Source organism: Panthera tigris, chromosome E3 (assembly GCF_018350195.1).
Source record: "Panthera tigris isolate Pti1 chromosome E3, P.tigris_Pti1_mat1.1, whole genome shotgun sequence".
Taxonomy (NCBI): Eukaryota; Metazoa; Chordata; class Mammalia; order Carnivora; family Felidae; genus Panthera; species Panthera tigris.
The window spans coordinates 10,045,441-10,067,754 of record NC_056675.1 but is presented as its reverse complement, the minus strand read 5'-3'; the positions used below and the strand labels follow the sequence as shown (position 1 = coordinate 10,067,754).

At 44.4% G+C, this 22,314-nt stretch overlaps 1 protein-coding gene and 1 pseudogene across 1 annotated transcript in view; one reads left to right on the top strand and one right to left on the bottom strand.

Annotated features, from left to right (window-relative positions):
* Positions 1-2,013: 2,013 nt before the first annotated feature.
* On the bottom strand, positions 2,014-8,381 carry LOC122234755 (annotated as a pseudogene).
* Positions 8,297-22,314, top strand: part of BCL7B (BAF chromatin remodeling complex subunit BCL7B) — a 17,369-nt gene continuing 3,351 nt past the window's right edge. Inside the window, exons 1-3 of the mRNA XM_042971210.1 lie at positions 8,297-8,471; positions 11,827-11,902; positions 21,200-21,296. Of these exons, the coding sequence (XP_042827144.1) occupies positions 8,380-8,471; positions 11,827-11,902; positions 21,200-21,296 (265 nt within the window). The 5' untranslated portion in view covers positions 8,297-8,379. The remainder of the gene's footprint in view (positions 8,472-11,826; positions 11,903-21,199; positions 21,297-22,314) is intronic.

Genomic DNA, 22,314 nt, shown 5'->3' with positions numbered 1-22,314 from the left:
ATTTAATGTAATTCCTATCAAAATACCGACAGCATTTTTCACAGAACTAGAATAATCGTACAATTTGTATGGTACCACAAGAGACTCCAAATAGCCAAACAATCTTGAAAAAGAAACGAAGCTGGAGGTATCACAATTCCAAATTTCAAGTTATACTACAAAGCTGCAGCAATGAAAACAGTATGGTGTTGGCACAGAAATGGACACATAGATCAATGGAACAAGATAGAAAGTCCAGAAACAAACCCACAATTATATGGTCAATTAATCTTCAACAAAAGAGTCAAGAATATGCAGTGGGAAAAAGACAATCTCTTCAACAAATAGTGTTGGAAAAACTAGACAGCTACATGAAAAAGAGTGAAATTGGACCACTTTCTTACACCAAAAATAAACTCAGAATTGGGGCACCTGGGTGGCTCAGTCAGTTAAGTCTCTGACTTCGGCTCAGGTCATGATCTCACAGTTTGTGAGTTCCAGCCCTTCGTTAGGCTCTGTGCTGACAGCTCAGAGCCTGGAGCCCGCTTCAGATTCTGTGTCTTCCTCTCTCTCTGCCCCTCCCCTGCTCCTACTCTGTCTCTCTCTGTCTCTCAAAATAATAAATAAACATTTAAAAAATCAAACAAAAGTAAACTCAAAATGGATTGAGACCTGAAACTATAAAAATCCTTGAAGAGAGGCATGCCTGGATGGCTCAGTTGGTTAAGCATCCGACTCTTGATTTAGGCTTGGGTCATGATCTCACGATTCATGGGTTCGAGCCCCATGTCAGGTTCTGTGCTGACATGACAGGGTGGAAGCTGCTTGGGATTCTCTCCCTCTCTGCCCCCCAGCCCCCGCTGTGTCTCTCACACAACAAATCAATAAACTTTAAACAATTTTCCAAAAAAAAAAAAAAATCCTTGAAGAGAGCACAGGCTGTGATCTCTCTGACATAAGCTACAGCAACATTTTTCTAGGTATGTCTCCTTAGGCAAAGGAAATAAAAGCAAAGATAAACTATTGGGACTACATCAAAATAAGAAGCTTCTGCACAACAAAGGAAACAACAAAACTAAAAGACAACCTACGGAATGGAAGAAAATATTTGCAAATGACATAGAATCTGATAAAGGGTTAGTATCCAAAATGCATAAAGAACCAAGTAATCCAATTTTAAAATAGGCAGGAGACGTGAGCAGACATTTCTCCAAAGAAGACATACAGATGGCCAACATCACTCATCATCAGGGAAATGTAAGTCAAAACTACAATGAGATGTCACCTCACACCTGTCAGAATGGCCAAAATCAACAACACAAGAAACAACAGGTGTTGGCAAGGATGTGGAGAAAAAGGAACCCTTGCACGTTGTTGGTGGGAATAGAAACTGGTGCAGCCATTCTGGAAAATAATACAGATGTTCCTCAAAAAATGAAAAATAGAACTACCCTGTGATCCAGTAATCACACAACTGGGTATTTACCCAAAGAATACAAAAACACTAATTCAAAGGGACACATGCACCTTGATGTTTATAGCATCATTATTTACATATAGCCAAGATATGGAAGAAGCCCAAGTGTGCACTGATTGACGAATGGATAAAGAAGATGCTATACATGTATATGTATATATATCATACACGTACATATATATATCATACATATATATATGATATATATCATATATATAATGGAATATTATTCAGCTATAAAAAAGAAAGAAGTCTTGCCATTTGTAATGACATGGATGGAGCTAGAGTATAATGTTAAGCAAAATAACTCCGTCAGAGAAAGACAAATACCAAATGATTTTACTCACAGGTGGAATTTAGGAAAGCAAGTGAACAAAGGGAAAAGAGAGACAAACCAAGAAACAGGTTCTTAACTATGGGGGGACAAACTGCTGGTTACCAGAAGGGAGGTTGGTAGGGGATGGGTGAAGTAGATGATGGGGATTAACGAATACACTTATCATGGGGGAAAAAGAAAAGACAATACACTTACGCTATTTAAGCCAGGAAGTTTGTTGTCATTTGCCACCACTGCAACAGAAAACAAATACAATGGTATATTAGGTAAAATCAAATCAAAGTAGAATATAATGCATAGAGTGTGCTATAATTTGTGTGGAAAAACAAAGGAATATGTACTTTTGTATGTGTGTTCATAACTGTGTGGACCAGTAGCTCTCAATCTTGGCCATACTTTAGAGGGATCTGGAAAGCTTACCAAACAAGCCCCGATGTCCAGGCTGCAGACTCTCAAATCAGTATCTCTGGAGGGGGGGTGGGGACTGGGGTGTGTGTGTGTGTGGAGAGTAGGCTTCAATACATGTTGAAACTTCCCAGGTGCATCCAGGTTGAGACCATGGGTGTAGACTGTCTCTGGAAGGTGAGGCAGTGAGGAACAGGGTGACCACAAGGTGACTGTAGGAAAGGGAGGGGCTTGCTTTATTGTTTTAACCTTTGAACTTCACTGCATATGTTTACAAAAATGTTTTATTATAGACAGTTTCAGAGTATAATGAAAGGAGGGAGAACAGGATCACGAACCCCACGTACCCATCACCCAGCTTCAAAATTACTAACATCATTGTAACCTTTTAATTTTCCAGCAGGTGGATGTGTTATATATTAAGATAAATATAATGAGAATAAAATACATGTACCCAAGCTGTATCACAGAACTACGGAGATTAAAACCTTGGGGACAGGGTCCAGGGATCTGCATTTTAACAAGTTTCTTGAGAGGGGGGAGGGGAGGAGTAGTCATCACAGTTGGGGGCAGCACTGGACCCTCTCTGCCTCTGTCTAGCCCTCACTGGCTGTATTCTTTTTTCTTTTCTGTTTTTTTTTTTTTTAATGGGCTCTGGCCAGTTTTTTGTGTTTTTTTTTAGTATCTGTTTATTTTGAGAGAGAGAGAGAGAGCTCACATGCATACACACAAGCAGGGAAGGGGCAGAGAGGGCGAGAGAAAATCCCAAGCAGGCTCTGCAGTGTCGACGCAGAGCCCGACGTGGGGCTCAAGCCCACAAACCGCCAGGTCGTGACCTGAGCCGAAACCAAGAGTCAGGCGCGTAACCACTGAGCCACCCAGGCGCCCTGGCCGGTTTTATTAAAGAGAAATTTTGTGTGATTGACTTTTCAGCAGTCCCTTCTGGCATGCTTCTAATGATGTCAGAATCACCTGGATCAGTGATAGCCAGTGTGCAAGCTCCCGTATTTCCCACAAGCGGTGCCCAACTCAGCATTGTTGCCGCCGTCGTTTTGGCCAACGTGGCACAGTATTCTTTTTCAGGTTTCCTCAAGGCTGGGCAGTTGTTGGCGAGGGTGACCAGTTCCACTTCGCCATGCCTGATCATTTTCGGTCAGCTCGTACCCTGGCAAGTACATTCCACTTTCCATAACGAGCTGGAGCCTAGAGCTGATTGACTACAGCGACTTTTTCATCTCCTTTGCAGCCACCGTCTTCCCGCCTTAGGTGCGGCCGGCCCCAACCAAGAGCCGCCACCAGGATGGCCGGGAGAGAGAAAGGAGAGCGCTCCCACGGTGCGAAGCTCCTCACTGCTGGCTGTACTCTTGTTTCTCACTTCCTGGCACTGCTCGTTAGCAATGCATGAGGGACCCACCGCCTGTGAATATTTTAAAGTCCTTCTTGAACCTTCCATTTTTAGCCCATACAACCTCTCAAGGAATTCCAGTTCACTGTCCCAGCTTACAAAGGCATGGGGAGTCCTTCACAAGCACTCCTAGGTTTCCCTTATGCCTCAGGACTGGTTCTTGGGCCTCTGTGGCCTTGTAGGGGAGTACAGCTGCAAAGTGCCTTTCACAGAAAGACCACCCTGATCCTGGTCCTCTGTCTTCTCTCTCAACAGGGCTTTTAACACAACCCAAGATGGAGGGAAGGGAGAAGAACTCCAGCATAGTTCAGGCTCTTCCTCCTCGAGGCCTGTCTTCAAACAGGTTCTCGCAGATACCAGCATGGGAGATGGGCACTCAGGGTTCTAGGCTGGAACCATGGGCATCACCAGGTTCCTCGGGCCCTGTCCTCCACTGAAGCAGCCTGGTGAGGATCTCAGCTTTCCAGAAGGTAAAATAAAAGGAGGGGGCCGACAGAGGTGAACCCAGTGCCCTGGGGGTCCGAGCAAGGGTGGGATTACATGCTTCGAGGACCACAGTGGAGGAGGTGAGTCTTGAGAGGTGGGCATTTCAAAAGGAGGGCGGTAAGCAGGTTCAGAGAGAGAGAGAGAGCGACCTTGCTCAGGGGAGAGGCAGTGTGAGTCATCGCACAGAGCTGGGAATGTGCGACGTCTGTGCAGGGAACGGGGAACACGTCTTGTTTAGCTGGAACTAAGTACAGGCAGAGCAGTGGCACTGGAAACTGAAAAGCATTTCTGCCTGCAAGGCACTTTGTACTTTCTCAAGTTCATCCACTCTCCCACCTCACCAGATCCTCAGTACAACCCTGTGAGGTACAGAGCCGTCGTTAGTGAACTCACTTCACAGAAAAGTAAAACAAAAACTCGGACGAAACTGGGATTCAGAGTGGTTAGGTGACTATGGCAAAGCCATGACACAAGTGTGTGGCTGAGCTGGGATTCTGGCCCCAGCTTCTCTCTCCTAGCATTCTTGTTTCCCTGTGACCAAGGTCATATCGGGGGGCCTGAGTAACGCCACAGTGTAAGTTTGCACTGAGGCAATGGGGAGCCACAGAAAGGATTTTAGAAGAGCCACAGTCGTCGCGAGTGTGCTGGGACGTAGGTACGTGTGCTGGTTGAGGGAGCCTGAGTGCTGCCGTGGGGCTATGTCACTCTGACAGGGAAAGTGGGGTGCTCTACAGGTCACGTGGACAGGGCAGAGAGGGAGAACATGGTGGATGGTGGGTCCTGAAGAGAGTCTGCTGGGAAAGAATGGCATTCATTCATTCATTCATTCATTCATTCATTCATTCATTCATTCTCCATCACTCTTTAGTAAGTACATCTCCTGTCGTAAGTGTCGTGCTAGGCATTAGGGATGTAATGGTGGACTTGAGCATGGGGTCCCCACCCTCACAGGGCTGATGCTCCAGGGGATAGCAGATAATAAAGAGCAAATGAGGGGCACCTGGGTGGCTCAGTCAGCTAAGCATCTGACTTCGGTTCAGGTCATGATCTCACAGTTCATGAGTTCGAGTCCCGTGTCAGACTGTGCTGACAGCTCAGAGCCTGGAGCCTGCTTCAGATGCTGTGTCTGCCTCTCTCTCTCTGCCCCTCCCCTGCTCTCTCTCTTTCTCTTGCTCCCTCTCTCTCAAAAATGAATAAATGTTTAAAAAGTAAATAAAGACCAAATGAACAAGAACTTCAAATTGTGGTTAAGCATAGGATCTTTGGGAACATATGAGGGATGACGTACACCCAGTGTCCTGTGGTCCTCAGGGTGGCTTCTCTTGCCTGTCCTGGAAATCCCTGCTGCTGAGTGTAATGCAGACTGTATTCAGGGTCCTGTGGGGATTCAGGGAAGGGAGGCATCCTTCCTCCTACTCAGAGTGACCTGGGGAAGGCTTCATGGAAGAGGGTGCATTGAGGTGGGGTATTCATTCAACAAATATGTAATGAGCACCTACTGAGTCCCAGGCTCTGTTTCATTTTATTATTTTTTTTTAAAAGATTTTATTTTTAAGTAATCTCTACACCCAACATGGGGCTCGAACTCATGACCCCAAGATCAAGACTCGCATGCCGTACCGACTGAGTCAGCCAAGTGCCCTCAGTCTCTTGTTTTAGATGCCACTAGGGGTAATCAGTGAACATAACAAAACAGACCATGTTGCTACCTTCACAGAACTACTGAAAGGAAGGATAGATAATAAGCAAGATAGACAAGTAAAATAGTGTTTCAGGTGGTGATGCATGCTCTGGAGAAAATTGTGGAAGGGGGATACAGAGTGTGCCAGGGGGATGGATACTGCATTCTTCCACAGGTGGCTAAGAAAGGCTGCATTGAGAAGATAACATTTGAGTAAAGAACTGAAGGACGTGGGAGAATGAGCCATGAAATATATATGGTATGGGTGTTTCAGGTAAAGGGACCTGCAGTGCAAAGGCCCTGAGGCAGGAACTTTGCTGGATGTTTTCAGATGAGCAAAGAAGGCCAGTGTCGTTGGAGCAGAGACAGCAAAGGGTAGAGTTCTAGGAGAGGAAGTCAGAGAGTTAGTGAGAGGAGGCCTGGGGACAGATGGGGCATTGCAGGCCACCGTAGTGGCTTTTACTCTGAGAGAGGAAGTCACTGTCTTGAGTGCAAGTTGCCCAAGGCAGAGGTCTGGGCTGACTCATCTCTGCATCCTCCTCAGCAGCTGGCACAGGGCTTGCACCTAAAAAATGTCAATGTGTGATTTTTATTTTTTTTTATTTTTTTTAGAAAAGGATGTCAACAGAGGGCATTTGTGTGGCCCTTGGGGAGTAGTTGGTAGGTACTCACTTTAATCATCCTCTTATGCAGGAAGAGTCCCAGTGGAGATGAGGTGGGGGAATGTAGGGCTAGGTGCACAAATGTGGGCAGGGAAAGGGAGCTCACTGGGTCTTCAGAGCAGGGGATGGCCTGAGGAAGGTGGCGGACTGGCAGGGGGGGCTGGAGGAGAGAGGGGCACAGAAGGCTAGAGCTGCTAGAGGGAGTAGCAGCCTTGGAGTGGAGAGAAGCAATAGGTGAGAAACGTCAGCTGGAAGACTGGCCAGGACTTGGACAAGGGTGAGAGAGAAGTTAGACATGACTGTCAGGAGTTGAGCTGTGTGTTTAGACCAGGGGGACCTCCGAACGGGATTGGAGAATTCTAGGGAGCTGGCCTCTTCCACGGCACTTGCCATGCTCTGCCTCGTTTTATGTTCTTACCGCTTTCCTTATCCTCACCTCAAGGGCAGCGAGTGTGTCTTACTCATCTTGGCATCACAGTGTCCTATATGCCATAGGGCATATAACAGGTGCTCAGGCAGCACTTACATTGAATTATTTTGGATCATTTGGGCTTGAGAAACAGATGTGCCACCTTTCATTCCACTAGTTCTAGAATCATCCCTTCCCTTCACATGCTGCTTCAGCTCTTCCACTCCTCAGTCAGGCAGCCGTTATTCGTGGGCTTCTCATTAGCAAGACAGCATATGCTTATCAAGCCATGATGTTAGTTGATCATGAAAGGCTGAACATAGTCAGGCTGTGTCAAGTTCAGAGTTAGCGAGGCATTTCTCTGGGGCACACAGAAGGAAGTTTCTTTAGCGGTGAGAGAAGTAGCCACTACCAACCAATCAACTCAAACGGTCACCTGCTTCCTTCATGTCTCCTGAGGCAGCTACTATCGGACCCTGCCATTAATACTGCAGGCATCAATAAATGCCTGTTGGGGGGTGGGGTAGGGAGAGCAAGGGAGCTATACTCAAAACTAAACATTCACCCGAACTTATGGAACATGTTCTACAATGTCTGTGGACACAGGCCTCGGAGCAATTGCATGTACCCTATTTCCAGAGGTCAGCTTCAAGGTTATATTTTCCCAGAAGCCTCTGGATACCCTTCCTGTAGACTAGGGCTGTTATAGCATCTTGAACTTCCCTAAGCCTATCATTTATAAAATGACATTTGAAATGACTGCTTTCCGGTCTACGGGTTTTTCTAAACTGGAAGCTCTGAAGGCAAAACCCCAGATTTTCGTTCTCTGCATTGAGCACAGAGCCCTGTACAAGGCAGGCACCATTCAGTTAATGATTGCAGAATTAAATAAGGCAGCGATGTGGCATGCTAGGTGAAACCCGAGAATATCGGGGAAGGTTTCCCTGAGTTTGAGCTGGAGGTTAAACGAGTAAGTAGTTAATCAGGTAAAGCAATGAGAAACTTCCAAGTAGGGAACAGGTGTGTGCAAAAGTCAGAAGGCATCCTGAAGAAAGGTGTGAAATTCTGTGGTTAGAGCACCGCAGTATAACTGGAAAGCGAGGGCACTGGAGAGGTAACAGGACCCCGCACCCGTCAGGGTCAAGTGCATAAAGCATAGGTAATGGCAGCAACCCGGGCCAGAGGACAAAGGTGCCTACATCCAAACCACTTGAGAGCCAGGGACCCCACCGGTTGCGCCTCGCACCTCGCCTTGCCAACAGCACGTGCCGCCTGGCCGCCGCGCATCCCGGCCCGCGTGGGGGCCGAGGGGACTCCCGGGGCGCCTAGGGAGGGACGCCCGGGGCGGGGCGCGCAGGCGCGCTGAGGCCTTGAGCCCCAAGAGGCGGGTGGGTGCGCGCGCTTCCTCGCGCACGCGCGCACGGAGGGGGAGACTGCCGCTGTGACGCTGCTGCGGCGGGCGGGCGGCGGCGCGTGAGGCGCGCGATTCCCCGTGTCTTGGGAGCAGTGCCCCAGCCCCCGCCGCTCCCGCTGCCGCCATGTCGGGCCGGTCGGTCCGGGCCGAGACCCGCAGTCGGGCCAAGGACGACATCAAGAAGGTGATGGCGGCCATCGAGAAAGTGCGGAAATGGTGAGGGGCTGGGGCAGAGAGTGCCGGTGGTAGTCGCCGGCCCTGGCCCAGAAGAGCGCGGTACCAGCTGGCAGGGTGGGAGCCGACCGGCAGGCGCTTGGGGGGAGGGGGGAGCGGGAGAAGGCGGGAGGAGGGTGCAGCTCGCGTCGGCGTGAGGTCAGAGGGCGCGCGGCTGCCACCAATCAGCGGGTCGCCCGGCTCGCGAGGCCCGCCCACCTGCCCAAGGGTCGCGCGTCTCCCAGAGGGTCTGCCGACTTCCGGCCGCGCTGGGGCCGCGGGACCTCTTTTGGACGCCGGGCTCCGCGGTTCTGTCCCTGCGCCCGCCTGCTTCAGGAGCCTTTTGCGTTCTTAACTGCCCCAAATAATATCTCTAACAATCCCTGGGGGGTCCCCGCCGGCCAGACCGAGCGCTCTGCGTAGTAACTCGCTGTAAGTTTGGTGAGAGCTCACGCTGAACCTACCTGTCACGAGAACAGGCGTGGTCATCGGAATCAAACTCCCTCTCTTTCTCCTGATACCGGTCCACACGCAGCCAACTGGGTAGGCGTTTTTTCCTTGGTGCTGCCAGCTGTTGGTTAAGCAGTTGAGACCCCACCCTCATTTGGAAACGGCTGGTGTAATGTTCATTGCAGGGCCGGTTGACCGCCTATTTTTTTTTTTTTTTTTTTTTTTTTTAGAGAGCTAGCGAGTGGGGGAGAAGGACAGAGGGGTAGACAGAATCCCAAGCAGTCTCCACACTCAGCGCAGAGCCAGACAGGGGGATCATGATCTGATCCGAAATCAACAGTCGGTGGCTCAACCGAGCACTCAAGCACCCCAAACCGCCTATTTTGTATTAGGAACTTTGATGTATTTTCACATTAAACTTTAACAGACAACTGTTGCACCAAGTTCATGAGCCCTTTTCTCTAGCTGACAGCTAGTAATAGTTTTAAAGCCCAAGTAGGGGTTAACTCCCTCAGCGGGAGACTTCCAGCCCTTCGTCCTCCACCCCCTTTTAGAGGCGTTGTTACCTTGGAATTTTTTTTTCTTTTGCGTGTTTATTCATTTCTACTCAAGTTTAAGTTCCTTACCTGTTTATATGTAAAGTCTTTATTGTAGTTGGGACTCATACATACTAGTTAAACAATGGTTTCTTTTCCCCTCCAAATCTAATCCTGGGGTTTTTTGGTGAAACCTAAGAATCGGCACATCTTTGTCTTCTGGCTGTTTCTGTTCCTACCTGCAGTTTAGGCCAGATGACCATCCTCTCACCTGGAACTCTTAGCTTCTATGGTCTCCTTGCTTCAACTCTTCCTCATTACTCAGTCCATTCATCACATTGCAGTCAGAGTGATTTCACTTTCTTTCCAGTGTAAATATTATCATAGCACTCCCCCGCTTAAGAAACAACGCTTCAGTGAACCCTTCTTGCTCTTAGGTTAAAGACCAAAGATCAAAGATGATCCTTCCTACCTTACCCACCTGGTTCAAACTGCCCTCTTTTCCTGGGGGGTTGATGGCCGTCTTTCAGCTGGAGCCATGTCCTGCCAGGCATCCTTCTCTACCCTCTCTTCCTCCTTGCCTAGTTAACTACTAGATCTGCTCAAAAATTGCTTTCTCGGGGCACCTGGGTGGCTCAGTCAGTTAAGCATCTGACTTTGGCTCAGGTCATGATCTCATGGCTCATGGGTTCAAGCCCCTTGTCAGGCTCTGTGCTGACAGCTCAGAGCCTAGAGCCCTCTTTGGATTCTGTGTCTCCCCCTCTCTCTGCCCCTCCCCAACTCACACTCTGTCTCTCTCTTTCAAAAATAAATAAACATTAAAAAAAAAAATTTTTTTTAATTGCTTTCTCAAGGGACACCTTTCAAAATCCCCAGTCTAAATCAGGTCCCTTTCATAGTACTTTCCTCAATTGTATTAGGTTGAATTGTAAGATATTTCCTATATTTGACTTTTCAACTTAACACAAGTGGAAATTTGATGTGGTTAAACCTAATGATTAAGCGACTGTGAAGTGAGTTGTTTGGTGTCTGTTTCCAATTGAAATGGAGGCTCTGTGAGGCTAGGGACCGTATATCTTGCTCCCTGTGTGCCCAGGGTTTAGCACAGGGTCATGTGTAGCAAATATTTATTGAATAAATGAGAAAGTGGAGTGCTCTGTATAGGAATTAATTTCAGTGTCTTAAGTATGTAGTTCATTCTTCTTTCTATTTGCTGAACAGCATTCTCAATATCAGCAGGCACAACAGTTACTTTTTTTGCTTTTTTTGTAACCTCACATTTGGACTTGAAATTTTCAGAAGTCATACTTCAGGCTCCCCAACTCTGCTTGTCCATAATCTCGTCCTTATTCAAGAATGGGGGAAAAACTGCTCCTTTTTTAAGTAACTTCCTTTGTAAGATAAAACCTTAAAGCAGTCTTTTTGTGGCTTAGTCTTCACCTCTTTCAGAAACCAGTGTAAGACTTGGAAGCATCCTGTCCTGTTCCTGAGATTATTTTGAAACAGAATCGTGTTTCAACCTAGAGTTCCACAGGGGTCCTAGGAGTTCCCCTTGCCAGGTGATGTCCTCATCTCAACCGTCTTGCAGCCTTCTCAACTTCCTTATCACCTTCATGTGTTACACTGATTTCCTTACTTGACTTGTTATTTCTTTGTGCTCCCGAGGTCAGGACCGTATCTTAACACATCCTTTGTCTTCTGCAGGGTCTTGTATAATAGGGCTTTGTAAACATCAGTGGAATTGAATTCATTTTTGGAAAATAAAGAAGTAATGCCAGGTAGATACCAGAGTGTGAAAATGTGCCAGTACTTGGTGTAGTCAGTGAGGTAAGAAGGGCTTTGGTACACTGCACACGAGGAAAGGCAAGTAGAGGGTTTGGACCCAAAGGAATTTGACAGAGACGTCTTTTTGGAAGGGTTGATTTTGCATCAAAAGGTAAAGTATAATTTGATGGAGAGGAAGTTTGGAAGGCATTTAGGATCGAAGGAATGTGGGGTGCCTGGCTGGCTCAGTTGGAAGAGCATGTGACTCTTGATGTCAGGGTCATGAGTTTGAGTGCATGTTGGGTGCAGAGGTTACTAAAATAAATTTAAAAATTGGTGGGAGGGCATCTGGGTGGTTCAGTCAGTTAAGCGTCTGACTTGGGCTGAGGTCCTGACATCCCGGTTGGTGAGTTTGAGCTCTTTGTCATGCTCTCTGCTGTCAGCGTGGAGCCTGCTTCAGATCCACCCCCCCCTCAAAATTAAATAAACATTAAAAAAAGTTATTTGTAAAAGATTGAAGGAGTGAGTTGCTGAGAAGTATAAAATCACATTATGAACAGAAAATCTGTTTCATTATTTATCGGTTTTAAGAAGTGTCTTTCTTTCAGGGAGAAAAAGTGGGTGACTGTGGGTGACACATCCCTTAGGATATTTAAATGGGTTCCTGTAACAGACAGCAAGGAGGTAAGTGTGGAAGAAAATCAAAACAACAAAAAGGTACCATTTACTTCCTTCCTTTCTTTCCTTGATTGTCTCTTAATTATAAAGGAATTTATTTCCCCAGAATTGAGCTGCAAGTACATCAGGGGCACCCTCTGTGGTTGATCCATGGAAAGTCTCTCTTTCTTTACCCGCTTTTATTTCCTTTCCTTAACCCATTCCTCTTTTTCAAGGCTCGATGAACCACACCCTCAGCCTGCTCCCTGTGATAGTATGGTTTAATTAGTACACAGCCATGCCTGTTGATTTCCTTATTGTCTGTGGCCGCTTTTGAGTTCAAATGGCAGAGTTGAGTAATTGCCATAAGACCTAAAAGCCTGCGAAGTCTAAATATTTCTTACATGGCCTTGTAAGAAGTTTGCTGACTCTTGCTCTTAGCCAAATAGCTGTCCGTTATAGTACATTATATGTGTTTTAAATATATATATATATACTTTTTAAATTCCTCTTCCATGGGTTTATGTGCATAGCTGTGTATTCTTGAAAAATACACAGCATTGTATCATGTTCATATTTTAAAATTTATAGAGCACTGTGCTTTCTGTAGCCGTGAATAGAATTATTAACTTCGAATCTTGCATTGTATTTTCTTATATGCAACGACCACATTTATCTACTTTCCCTAAGTGACAAACATGTAGATTGTCTCCAACTTTTCTTCTCTAATTGTTTTTAAAAAGCTCAAATATCAAACACATACAGACAGTATATAAAACATAAATGTACGGTCAGTATAATGAAAAAACATAAAACTAGTACCCTTGTAAAAACCACCCAGGTCAACAAACAGAGCATTGCCAACTTCCCCAGAGGCCTGTGTTTGACCCTTGATGGTGTCCCCTCCCCCGCTAGAATTCTCTTTCCTACTTTTGCTTTTCTTACCACTTCTCTAGTCCTTTGTAAACATTTTTAAGTTTATATAAACAGCATCATGAAGTGTCTGTTTTCCTGTGTCTTGCTTTTTGTTGCTCGGCGTTAGGTTGGTAACATTCACCCATGTTATCTTTGGAGCCATTTGTCCCTTTTCATTGCTGTTTGGAATTTTATTATAGGCCTCGTGCCCTGATTTACCTCTCTGATCCTCCTGTAGATGGCTTTTTGGGTTGTTCCCCATTTGGGGTAATAGAAACAATGCTCCTGTGAACATTCTTATTCAGTATATGGGTCAGCCTGTGCATGGGTTTTCCTAGGAGATATTCTTATGAGTGGAATTGCTGGGTCTTAGAGTGTACGTATGTTGACCTAGAGTAGCTAATGCTAAACTGTTTCTCAGAGTGGTTGTACCAATTTACATTCCCACCAGGAATAGAGTTCTCATTGCACCAAATCCTCAACAGTTGGTATTGTTACTTATATGTAAAGATAAGTTGTGATTTTAGTTTGGTGACTACTTATGTAATAACTAATGAGTTTGAACATGTTTTTAATGTTTAGGACTGAACCTTTTGGATTTCCTGTTTCAGAAAGTGGCTCTTTAAGTCTCTTTGATTGTTTTTTTCCTTGTGACTTACAGGAATTTTCTATATTCTGGACACAAAGCCTTCATCGATTGTATACTTTTCATACCTTTTTCCATTCCGTGGCTTGTCTTTGCACTCTCTTTAGGCTGCCTTGAGTACATAACTTTAAAAAAAAAATTTTTTTTTAAAGGTGTTATGTTTAAGTAATCTCTACACCCACGGTGGGGCTTGAACTCACGACCCTGAGATGAAGAGTCACATGCTATCCTGACTGAGCCAGCCAGGCCCCTGAAAGTTTTGAATTTTAATGTAGACGAATTAATTAATCTTTTTTTTAATAATTACCTTTTCCTTCTTTGAGGCCACAAAGATCATCTCCGTGTAGTCTTCTAAAAGTTCATTATTCAGTTCCCATTTATAACACACCTGGCACTGATTTCTGTGTATTTTGAAGTAAGGGCCTGATGTCATTTTTTTTCCACGTGGATGTGCATTTGTCCCAGCGCCAGTTATTGAAAAGATTGTTCTTTTCCTCCTGCTCTGTAGAGCCACCTTTGTCGTATTTCAAGTGTCCAAATATGGGTCTGTGTCTGTACTTTCTACCAAAAGCTCTAGCTTTTTGGTAGCACAGATGACATCCCCTAAACCGTCCCATTCTTCTGGAGGACTCGTGGGTTAGATGCCCAGGAGTGGGATTGCTGTCCCGGGGCGTGCACACGAATTGTTTTTACTGACTGCTGCCCAATCTCTCTCGAGAAGGGCTGCACCAACGTAGTTAGTACACATCCCCAGGGGTACCCGAGGGCTCACACTGCCACAACTTCATGGCATTGGATATAACCAGTCCTGCCAGTCTTCAAGCTCTTTGTTTATTTTGCATTTCTCTGATTAGTCAGGAGGTTGATAATTGTCTCTCTTCAGGTTTCCATTCATACTTCCTTTTATCCATTTAAATACCTCTTCTCTGATTTCTTTTGCATTTTTTGTATTGGGTTTCCTGTCTTTTCTGATTTGCATGGATTCATTGATACCGTAGCTACAGAGAACTCTGGTCACTTTTGTACATTGCAGGCATCTGTCTGACATGTCACCTGTCTGAGAACTTTGTCAATAATGTCCTTTAATTTTGTGTCAAACAAATTTTTTCATACGGGTTTTGCTTTTTGAATCTTGTTTGAAAATTATTCTCCACTGCATGGTCATAAAGAACATCTCCATCTTCTGTTAGGTTTTGGGTTTTTTCTTAGGTTTCTTTATTTATTTTGAGAGAGATAGAGACAGTGTGAGCCAGGGAGGGGCAGAGAGAGAGGGAGAGAGAGAATCACAAGCAGGCTCCGCACTGTCAGTGCACAGCCTGACACAGAGCTCAGACTCATGAACAGTTAGATCGTGACCTGAGCCAAAATCAAGAGTTGGTCCTGTTAGGTTTTTGGCTATTGTTGTTTTTTAATGATGGAGATCTGGATCTAATTTTAATTTTCCTTCATACAGAGAGCTTTTTCACCTAATACTGTTTACTAAACAATCTATTCTTTCTCCGCTGACTTGGGATGTCATCTGTGTTGTGTGCCATATTCATATCTAGATCTGTTTTTCAGCTCTCCATTCTGTTTTGTTGTAATTTTATCTCCTCCTGCACTGGAATGATTTTTATTTACCATCAGTTTTTAGTATTTATTAATATTAACTAGAGCGAGTTTTCTCTCTTGCTGTAGGTTTATTGGGAAGATAGCCTTTATCAAAATAAAACTTCCCAGGGTGCCTGGATGGCTCAGTTGGTTGAGCATCCCACTCTTGATTTCGGCTCAGGTCATGATCCCAGGGTCACGGGATCAAGCCCACATCGGGCTCAGCGCTGAGCATGGAATCTGCTTGGGATTCTCTCTCTCCCTCTCTCTCAGCCCCTCTCTCGTGCTAGTGTGTGCTACCTCTGAAATATTAACGATAATAATAATAAAATAAATATTCCCTTCTCTTTTTAGCTTTCTAAGATTTATTAAAAATTATGAATAGATGTTAGACTTGATCCAGCTGCTTTTCCTGAGTTTACTGAAATGTTCATGTGATTTGCCTCCTCTAATCTTTAATGTATTAGTATGGTGAATTAATAAAATTTCTGATGTTGACCCTTTTACATTCTTACATGCCTAAGAGAAATTCTACTTGGATATGCTTCCCCACATATAACCTGGTGTTCAATTCACATTTAAGATACTTCATTTGAGGTACTTGCATCTGGGTCATAAGTGAAATTGGCCTATAATTTTCTTTTAATATATTATCCTTACCTTGTTATGGCATTAAGATTACATTAGCCTCCTAAAACAAATGAGGCAATTGCCCCTCTCTTTTGATTTCTAGAACAAAATTAAGTTTGGTAGAACTCACTTTTAGTACTTTCTGGGCTTTTGGTTGAGGGATGATTGTTATGGTGGCTTTAATGGTGATTGGTGTATTTAGATTTTCTCTTTTTTTTGGCATTTATTTTGCATTTTATGTATTTCCCAGAAATTGGTTCTTTAGGAGAGTGCAGTGTTAGGTCCTCCACCTTTCTTCATTTCCCCAGAAGTGTGTAGAAATGAGGCAGGGCACTTCCCCGTTGGCCAGTAATGCTAACCTTTTGGCAGTTCATGACTCAGTCTTGTATAATAAAGAATTAATTGGCCCTGTTCAAATGCCAGCAACACCCCTGCTGAAGAACACTGATCAGAGTTTTCAAATGTATTGGTATGTAGTTATTCATAATATTCATATTTCCATAATATGATCGAGTTTATTGTCTCTCCTAAAATCTTTATCAAAAAAATCTCGTAATTTTTGTTCATCTTTTGTTTGCTTTGTTCTCTATTTCGTTAGTTGTTGCCATTGTTCTTTCCTTTTATGTTTTATTGGGTTTACTCTGTTGTACTTTTTCTAGCTCCTTGTATTAAACTTAGCACTTTTTTTCCAGCTTTGTTTTCTTTTAAAAAAATACATTTCACTTTAGGGATGTCTAGCTGGCTCAGTCGGTGGAGCATGCGACTCTTGATCTTGTGAGTTTGAGCCCCGCCTTGGGCGTAGAGATTACTGAAAACAAATTTTTTTTTCACATTAGTTGTCTCCCAAATTTTGACATATATGCATATCAAAATGTCATCGATAGTGTAATTGTTTTAAGTTTTTTATAAATTCCTCTTTAGTTTCCCTTTTTAACCCAAAGTTTGTTTGTTTTATTTTGATTATTTTTTTAATGGTTATTTATTTTTGAGGGAGAGCACAAGCAGCAGAGGGGCAGAGAGAGAGAGGGAGACACAGAATCCGAAGCACACTCCAGGTTCTGAGCTGTCAGCACAGAGCCTGAAGTGGGGCTCAAACTCACAAACCATGAGATCGCAACGTGAACCGAAGTTGGACCCTTAACTGACTGAGCCACCCAGGCGCCCTAATCCAAAGTTTAATACAATGATTTTTAATTTCTAGATGTGAGATTTAAAAAAGAATTTTTTTTAATGTTTATTTATTTCTGAAGGAGAGAGAGACAGAACATGAGTGGGGGAAGAGCACACTTCCCTTGGGCCCCGCGTTGGGCGTAGAGATTACTGAAAACAAATTTTTTTTTCACATTAGTTGTCTCCCAAATTTTGACATATATGCATATCAAAATGTCATCGATAGTGTAATTGTTTTAAGTTTTTTATAAATTCCTCTTTAGTTTCCCTTTTTAACCCAAAGTTTGTTTGTTTTATTTTGATTATTTTTTTAATGGTTATTTATTTTTGAGGGAGAGCACAAGCAGCAGAGGGGCAGAGAGAGAGAGGGAGACACAGAATCCAAAGTAGGCCCCAGGCTTTGAGCCATCAGCACAGAGCCCGACACGGGGCTCAAACTCACCAACTGTGAGATCATGACCTGAGCCAAAGTCGGACGCTCAACCGACTGAGCCACACAGGTGCCCCTGTGTGGGATTATTTTTTAGCTGTCTTTTTAAAAGTGGTGTTCTGATTTTATTGAATTGGTAGGATATTCGTTCTTTGGGATTATCGGGACTTTTTTTTATCTGGTCTAGTACGTGATTGATTTTTGGACCATTCACTTGTGATTAAAACAAATATACTCTCTAGGTACGAAATTAAACAATAAACAAGCATTTATTATGTTACCCAAATTTTCTGTATCCTTGCTTATTTTTTGTATGTTTGTCCTGTTATTACAATTACATCATTCACACCAAATTTCCTCAAGTTGGTGGTTCTTCAGAACAACTTTCCAGTATCCTCTTCTTTCTGAGGAGACCTACAGTGTTTTATTGAAATTCTCGTGTCCTGTTAGTGTCCTTCTTCCGGTATAGCTTGTTCTGTTTCTTGTCTTTCCTGGTGCTTGTTTCCTCTGGAGTCTGGTTAGTTTCTTCTGTGCACTCAGTTTTTATTCCCAGGGGACTCTGAGCTGCCATGGCTAGAAGTGTGTAACTGAGGGAGGATGTAAGCCCAGGCTCTGGTTTTCCTTCCTCTGAGTGAATTTAGGCCATTGTGTGAGCCTTGGGATTCAGCCTTTCCCTTATCCCCTGTCCCTCTTCCCCTGCCTCCCAGGGAAGTCCCTGGTACCAGTCTTCCAGATGCCACTTTATCTGGGAGCCGCCAGCCTTCCTTGTCATTGCCAGCCCCAGAGAGCTGCTGGGTGGAAAGTTAGGGGAGCTCTGGAGCCACCCTTTATTTTTCATCCAGCCCTGGCTCTAGTGGTGCCATTACCCACTAAGGGTCGAAGGTCAGACAATTAAATCTCTTGGGTATGTGGAGAGGGGGGTGCACTGGTAGAAAGCCCTTCCCTGCCCCAATGCATTTCTCACATATTTCCTAATTCAGATTCCTCCTGCCAGGGGCACCTGAGTGTCTTAGTCTGTTAGGCTCTCTCTCTCTAAATAGATGAATTGATTAATAAACATTTAAAACAACAACAACACAGGGCGCCTGGGTGGCTTGGTCGGTTGGGCGTCCGACTTCAGCTCAGGTCACGATCTCGCGGTCCGTGAGTTCGAGCCCCGCGTCGGGCTCTGTGCTGACCGCTCAGAGCCTGGAGCCTGTTTCAGACTCTGTCTCCCTCTCTCTCTGACCCTCCCCCATTCATGCTCTGTCTCTCTCTCTCTCTCAAAAATAAATAAACGTTAAAAAAAAAAAATTAAAAAAAAAAATAAATAAAACAACAACAACACATTCTCCCTGCCTAGGACCTGGTTCCTTTGTGTCTCCCAAGGGCTTCTCGCAGTGTTTGCTGAGGTCCATCAGTTTATCTGTCCTCCAGTGGTTCACAGTGGTGTGCCATCTTCTAAGGTACTAGTATATATCTGCTACATTAGGCAAAATAGGAGACGATGATCAAATTGGTGAAGAGAAAGTGGGAAGGATCCAAGGGAGTGAGACACCATTGACGAGAGTAGATTGGTACAAACTTTACCCAGGTTAGGCTGCTCTCACATGTACATTGAAAAGTTTTCAGTGATGGCGGGAGCCCTTCCACAGTGTATGGCCTGGCATGTCCCCAGTGTGCACTGTAAATACCTTACCAGTTTAGTTGTCAGTTATACCTCAGTATAGTGGAGGGGGGATCGTTTTCAAAATGTTTATCCCTTTGATCTAGAAGTTTTATCTCTAGGAACTTATTTTCAGGAGATAATCATGATGTGTACAAGGTACATCTACATCGTTGAGCATTATAATATGGTTCAGAGTGTTTAAGAATTGCAAACAAAATAGACTGTATTGTGGAGAATTCATTAAGTTATCATGCACCTGTTCTCTTGTAAAGCTTTGTAACCATTATAAAAGATGTTCTAGAAGAGTATTCAAGTGACAGGGGAAAACATTTTTTAAAGATTAAAAAAATTTTTTTGGATGTTTTTATTTTTTGGGGGGAGGGCGGGCACGTGAGTGGGGGAGGGGCAGAGAGAGAGGGAGACACAGAATCTGAAGCAGGCTCCAGGCTCTGAGCTGTCAGCACAGAGCCCAATGCGGGACTCAGACCCACAAACCGTGAGATCATGACTTGAGCAGAAGTTGGACCCTTAACTGACTGAGCCACCCAGGCGCCCCTTAACGATTTTATTTTTAAGTCCTCTCTCCATTCAGCATGGGGCTCAAACTTAGAACCTCAAGAGCAAGAGTCGCACGCTCCACTGACCGAGCCAGCCATGTGCCCTGGAAAATGTTTTTAATACAGATAATTGGGGGAGGGAAATAGGTTGCAATATTATATCATGATCCGTCTTCATACAAATATATAGATAGGTTGTCTGGTTGTACAGGTGATTTCCTTTTTCTGTATTTTCAGAATTTTCAAACTGAATACGTATCTTACAGAACACAGAATCGTTAAAATTAAAACAAATGAGAGATCGGGAAAAAATGATGAAGCCAGATGTTGGCATCTGTACCAAATACATTGCTATGATCCTTTTAGAGAGTCATGAGGTACAGTGTATTTCAAGAAACATCATATGTTTATACTTTTTGATCTAGAAGGAATATTTTGTGTGTGAATTTATCAAAATAAAATGACCCAGAGAAGAAGTGAAAGTTGAGCATTGTGGCTTTATTCCTAGTGGCATTAAATACACACAAACCGAAAAAAAAAACACAAAACAAAACAACCCGAAATAAGTTAAAGCTAAATGGCCAATAGGTGAGGGGTAGCTGGGTGGCTCAGTCAGTTAAGCATTTTGACTCCTGATTTCAGCTCAGGTCATGATTTTGCAGCTCGCGAGATCAAGCCCTGAGTCGGGTTCCATGCTGACAGCGTGGAGCCTGCTTGGGATTCATTCTCTCTCTCTCTCTCTCTCTCTCTCTCTCTCTCTCAAAATAAATAAACATTTATAAAAAATTACCAATAGGTAAGAAGCGATTAAGTGAATTACGGTTTATGGAATATAATGCAGCTAGTAAAATTGGTGTTTCTGTAGTTCATGTGGTGAAATGTAAAGTGCAATTGCCTTAAAATTATGTCTGCATGTGGAAAGAATGAAGGGAAAGACGTGCACGAGTGTGTACAGTTGACTCGTTGCAGAGAGAGGATTGAGAGCTGTTACCAAATATTAAATGCATGTGCAATAAATAGACTTGTATAAAAAGTATAAATTAGTAAATTTGAGATTACCCAGATTTAAACTTTGGCTGCTCTCACTTGCAAATGTTCGCATGGATTATTTCCTTTCCTGTGGGCTCCTGTGTTGCAAGCTGGTGCTTACCTCCGCACTGTGGTCACCCATGTGTGTAACCTGCATCCTGCTCGAAGGAAATGATGTTCTAGGCAGAGGTAGACATGGGGTGATCATTTTGAGTGGATGGGTTGATTGTCAGGAATCGTACTAGAGGGGCCCCTTTGTCCCGTCACTGCTTGCATTACATATAAAGCGACTCCTTTCTTTGTCCATTCTTTCACTTTCTCCTGCTGTGCTACGCAAACAAGAATCCTTCTCAAATCAGTACTCTGTATTTCCTGTCCATCCACACAGGGAACAAGTTGGATAGAGCATTCGCTCAGGGCAGGAAGCAGAAGAGAACTGCAGGGAGCTCTAGTGGAAGCCTACGTATCTGTTTCTCACTTTTGAGTCATATTAGTGCTGGAAGGGTCCGTTTTACAGCATAGAGACACTGAGACTTGGGGACACCTTGTCCAGGATTCTGTGATTCCTTGGGTCCTGGATTCTCAAACTGTTGTCATTATTCCTGTTCAGTCGTAATCCAGACCTCTGTGGTGTCTTACTAGCACCCTTCTCCCTCTCTGTGGGTCTCCCACTTGGCTGTGTCATATTCCTCTTTTTTTCCTTTTCTAGAAAGAAAAGTCAAAATCGAACAGTTCAGCAGCCCGGGAACCTAATGGCTTTCCCTCTGATGCTTCAGCCAATTCCTCTCTCCTTCTTGAATTCCAGGGTGAGTTGCATCCGTATGTCTTCCTTGCAGGAAAAGCAGCACTTAGATGAACCCATTAATAATGAGAAGAATAGCTTTGCGTGTCACTTCAGTGCCTGCTGTTTTGTTGGTATCTTGCTGGCACTTTACATCAAGTCTTTTAATTTAAGCCTCACAGCAACCCTGCAAAGTAGATGATAGCAGCTTCATTTTCCATGTAGGGAAACCGAGGCTCAGAGAGATGAAGTTCCATATCTCGAGGTACATAACTAGTAAGTGGCAGGCTTCGTGTCAGGTTCTGGTTCTCTGGATGAGAAGCTCTTTTCTTTAGACTGTATGTATGGCCTTAGACCAGGCCACCCAAAGCCAGGGCCTCTCCCATCCACTGTCAGCAAAAGTTCCGCCTCTGGAACCAGCCTGCAGTAAGTGTCCCGCCTGTGTCAGCACTGTGGTCCCAGTACTGCCTTCACACCTGTGTGGTGGCTGCTGTTCAGAAGCACTGAGCTTCTCATTTTTGTTCTTCCCCTCGGCCTGTGACCTAAAGTAAGCGGTTATCATCATCCCTATTGAAGGAAGCCGATACTCCGAGAAGAGGTGTTTGCCTAAGCTCAAAAGTGACAGAGCTTTATTCTTTTTACAATAGAATGTTGCTTCTGTTTTAGCATAGAAGATCGTGGTCTTTGTAGGAGTAAAGACTAGAAAGGGCTTGGAACGAGGCTGGGAGTGTGCAGGGATCCTCTCCCCATCTCCCCCAGCCACCCGAGGTCAGTGAGCATGGTGGAGGAAGGAGAATACGAGGGAACAGTTTTCTAGTTATGTTTGGGGTGGCCAATAATCACAAAGCTCTGGGAGACATCCGAGGCTCCATTTCCTCAATCTGGCCTACATCGCATCCCTTTCATTCAGTGAACATTTGCTGAACTCCTACTGTGTGCCAGGTACCGGGTACTGCACTGGAGATCCAAGGACAGGACAAGTAAGCCCCCGAGCCTGCTTGCACAGAGCACAGTGGAAATTGGTGTGTAAAATAGTAAACGTA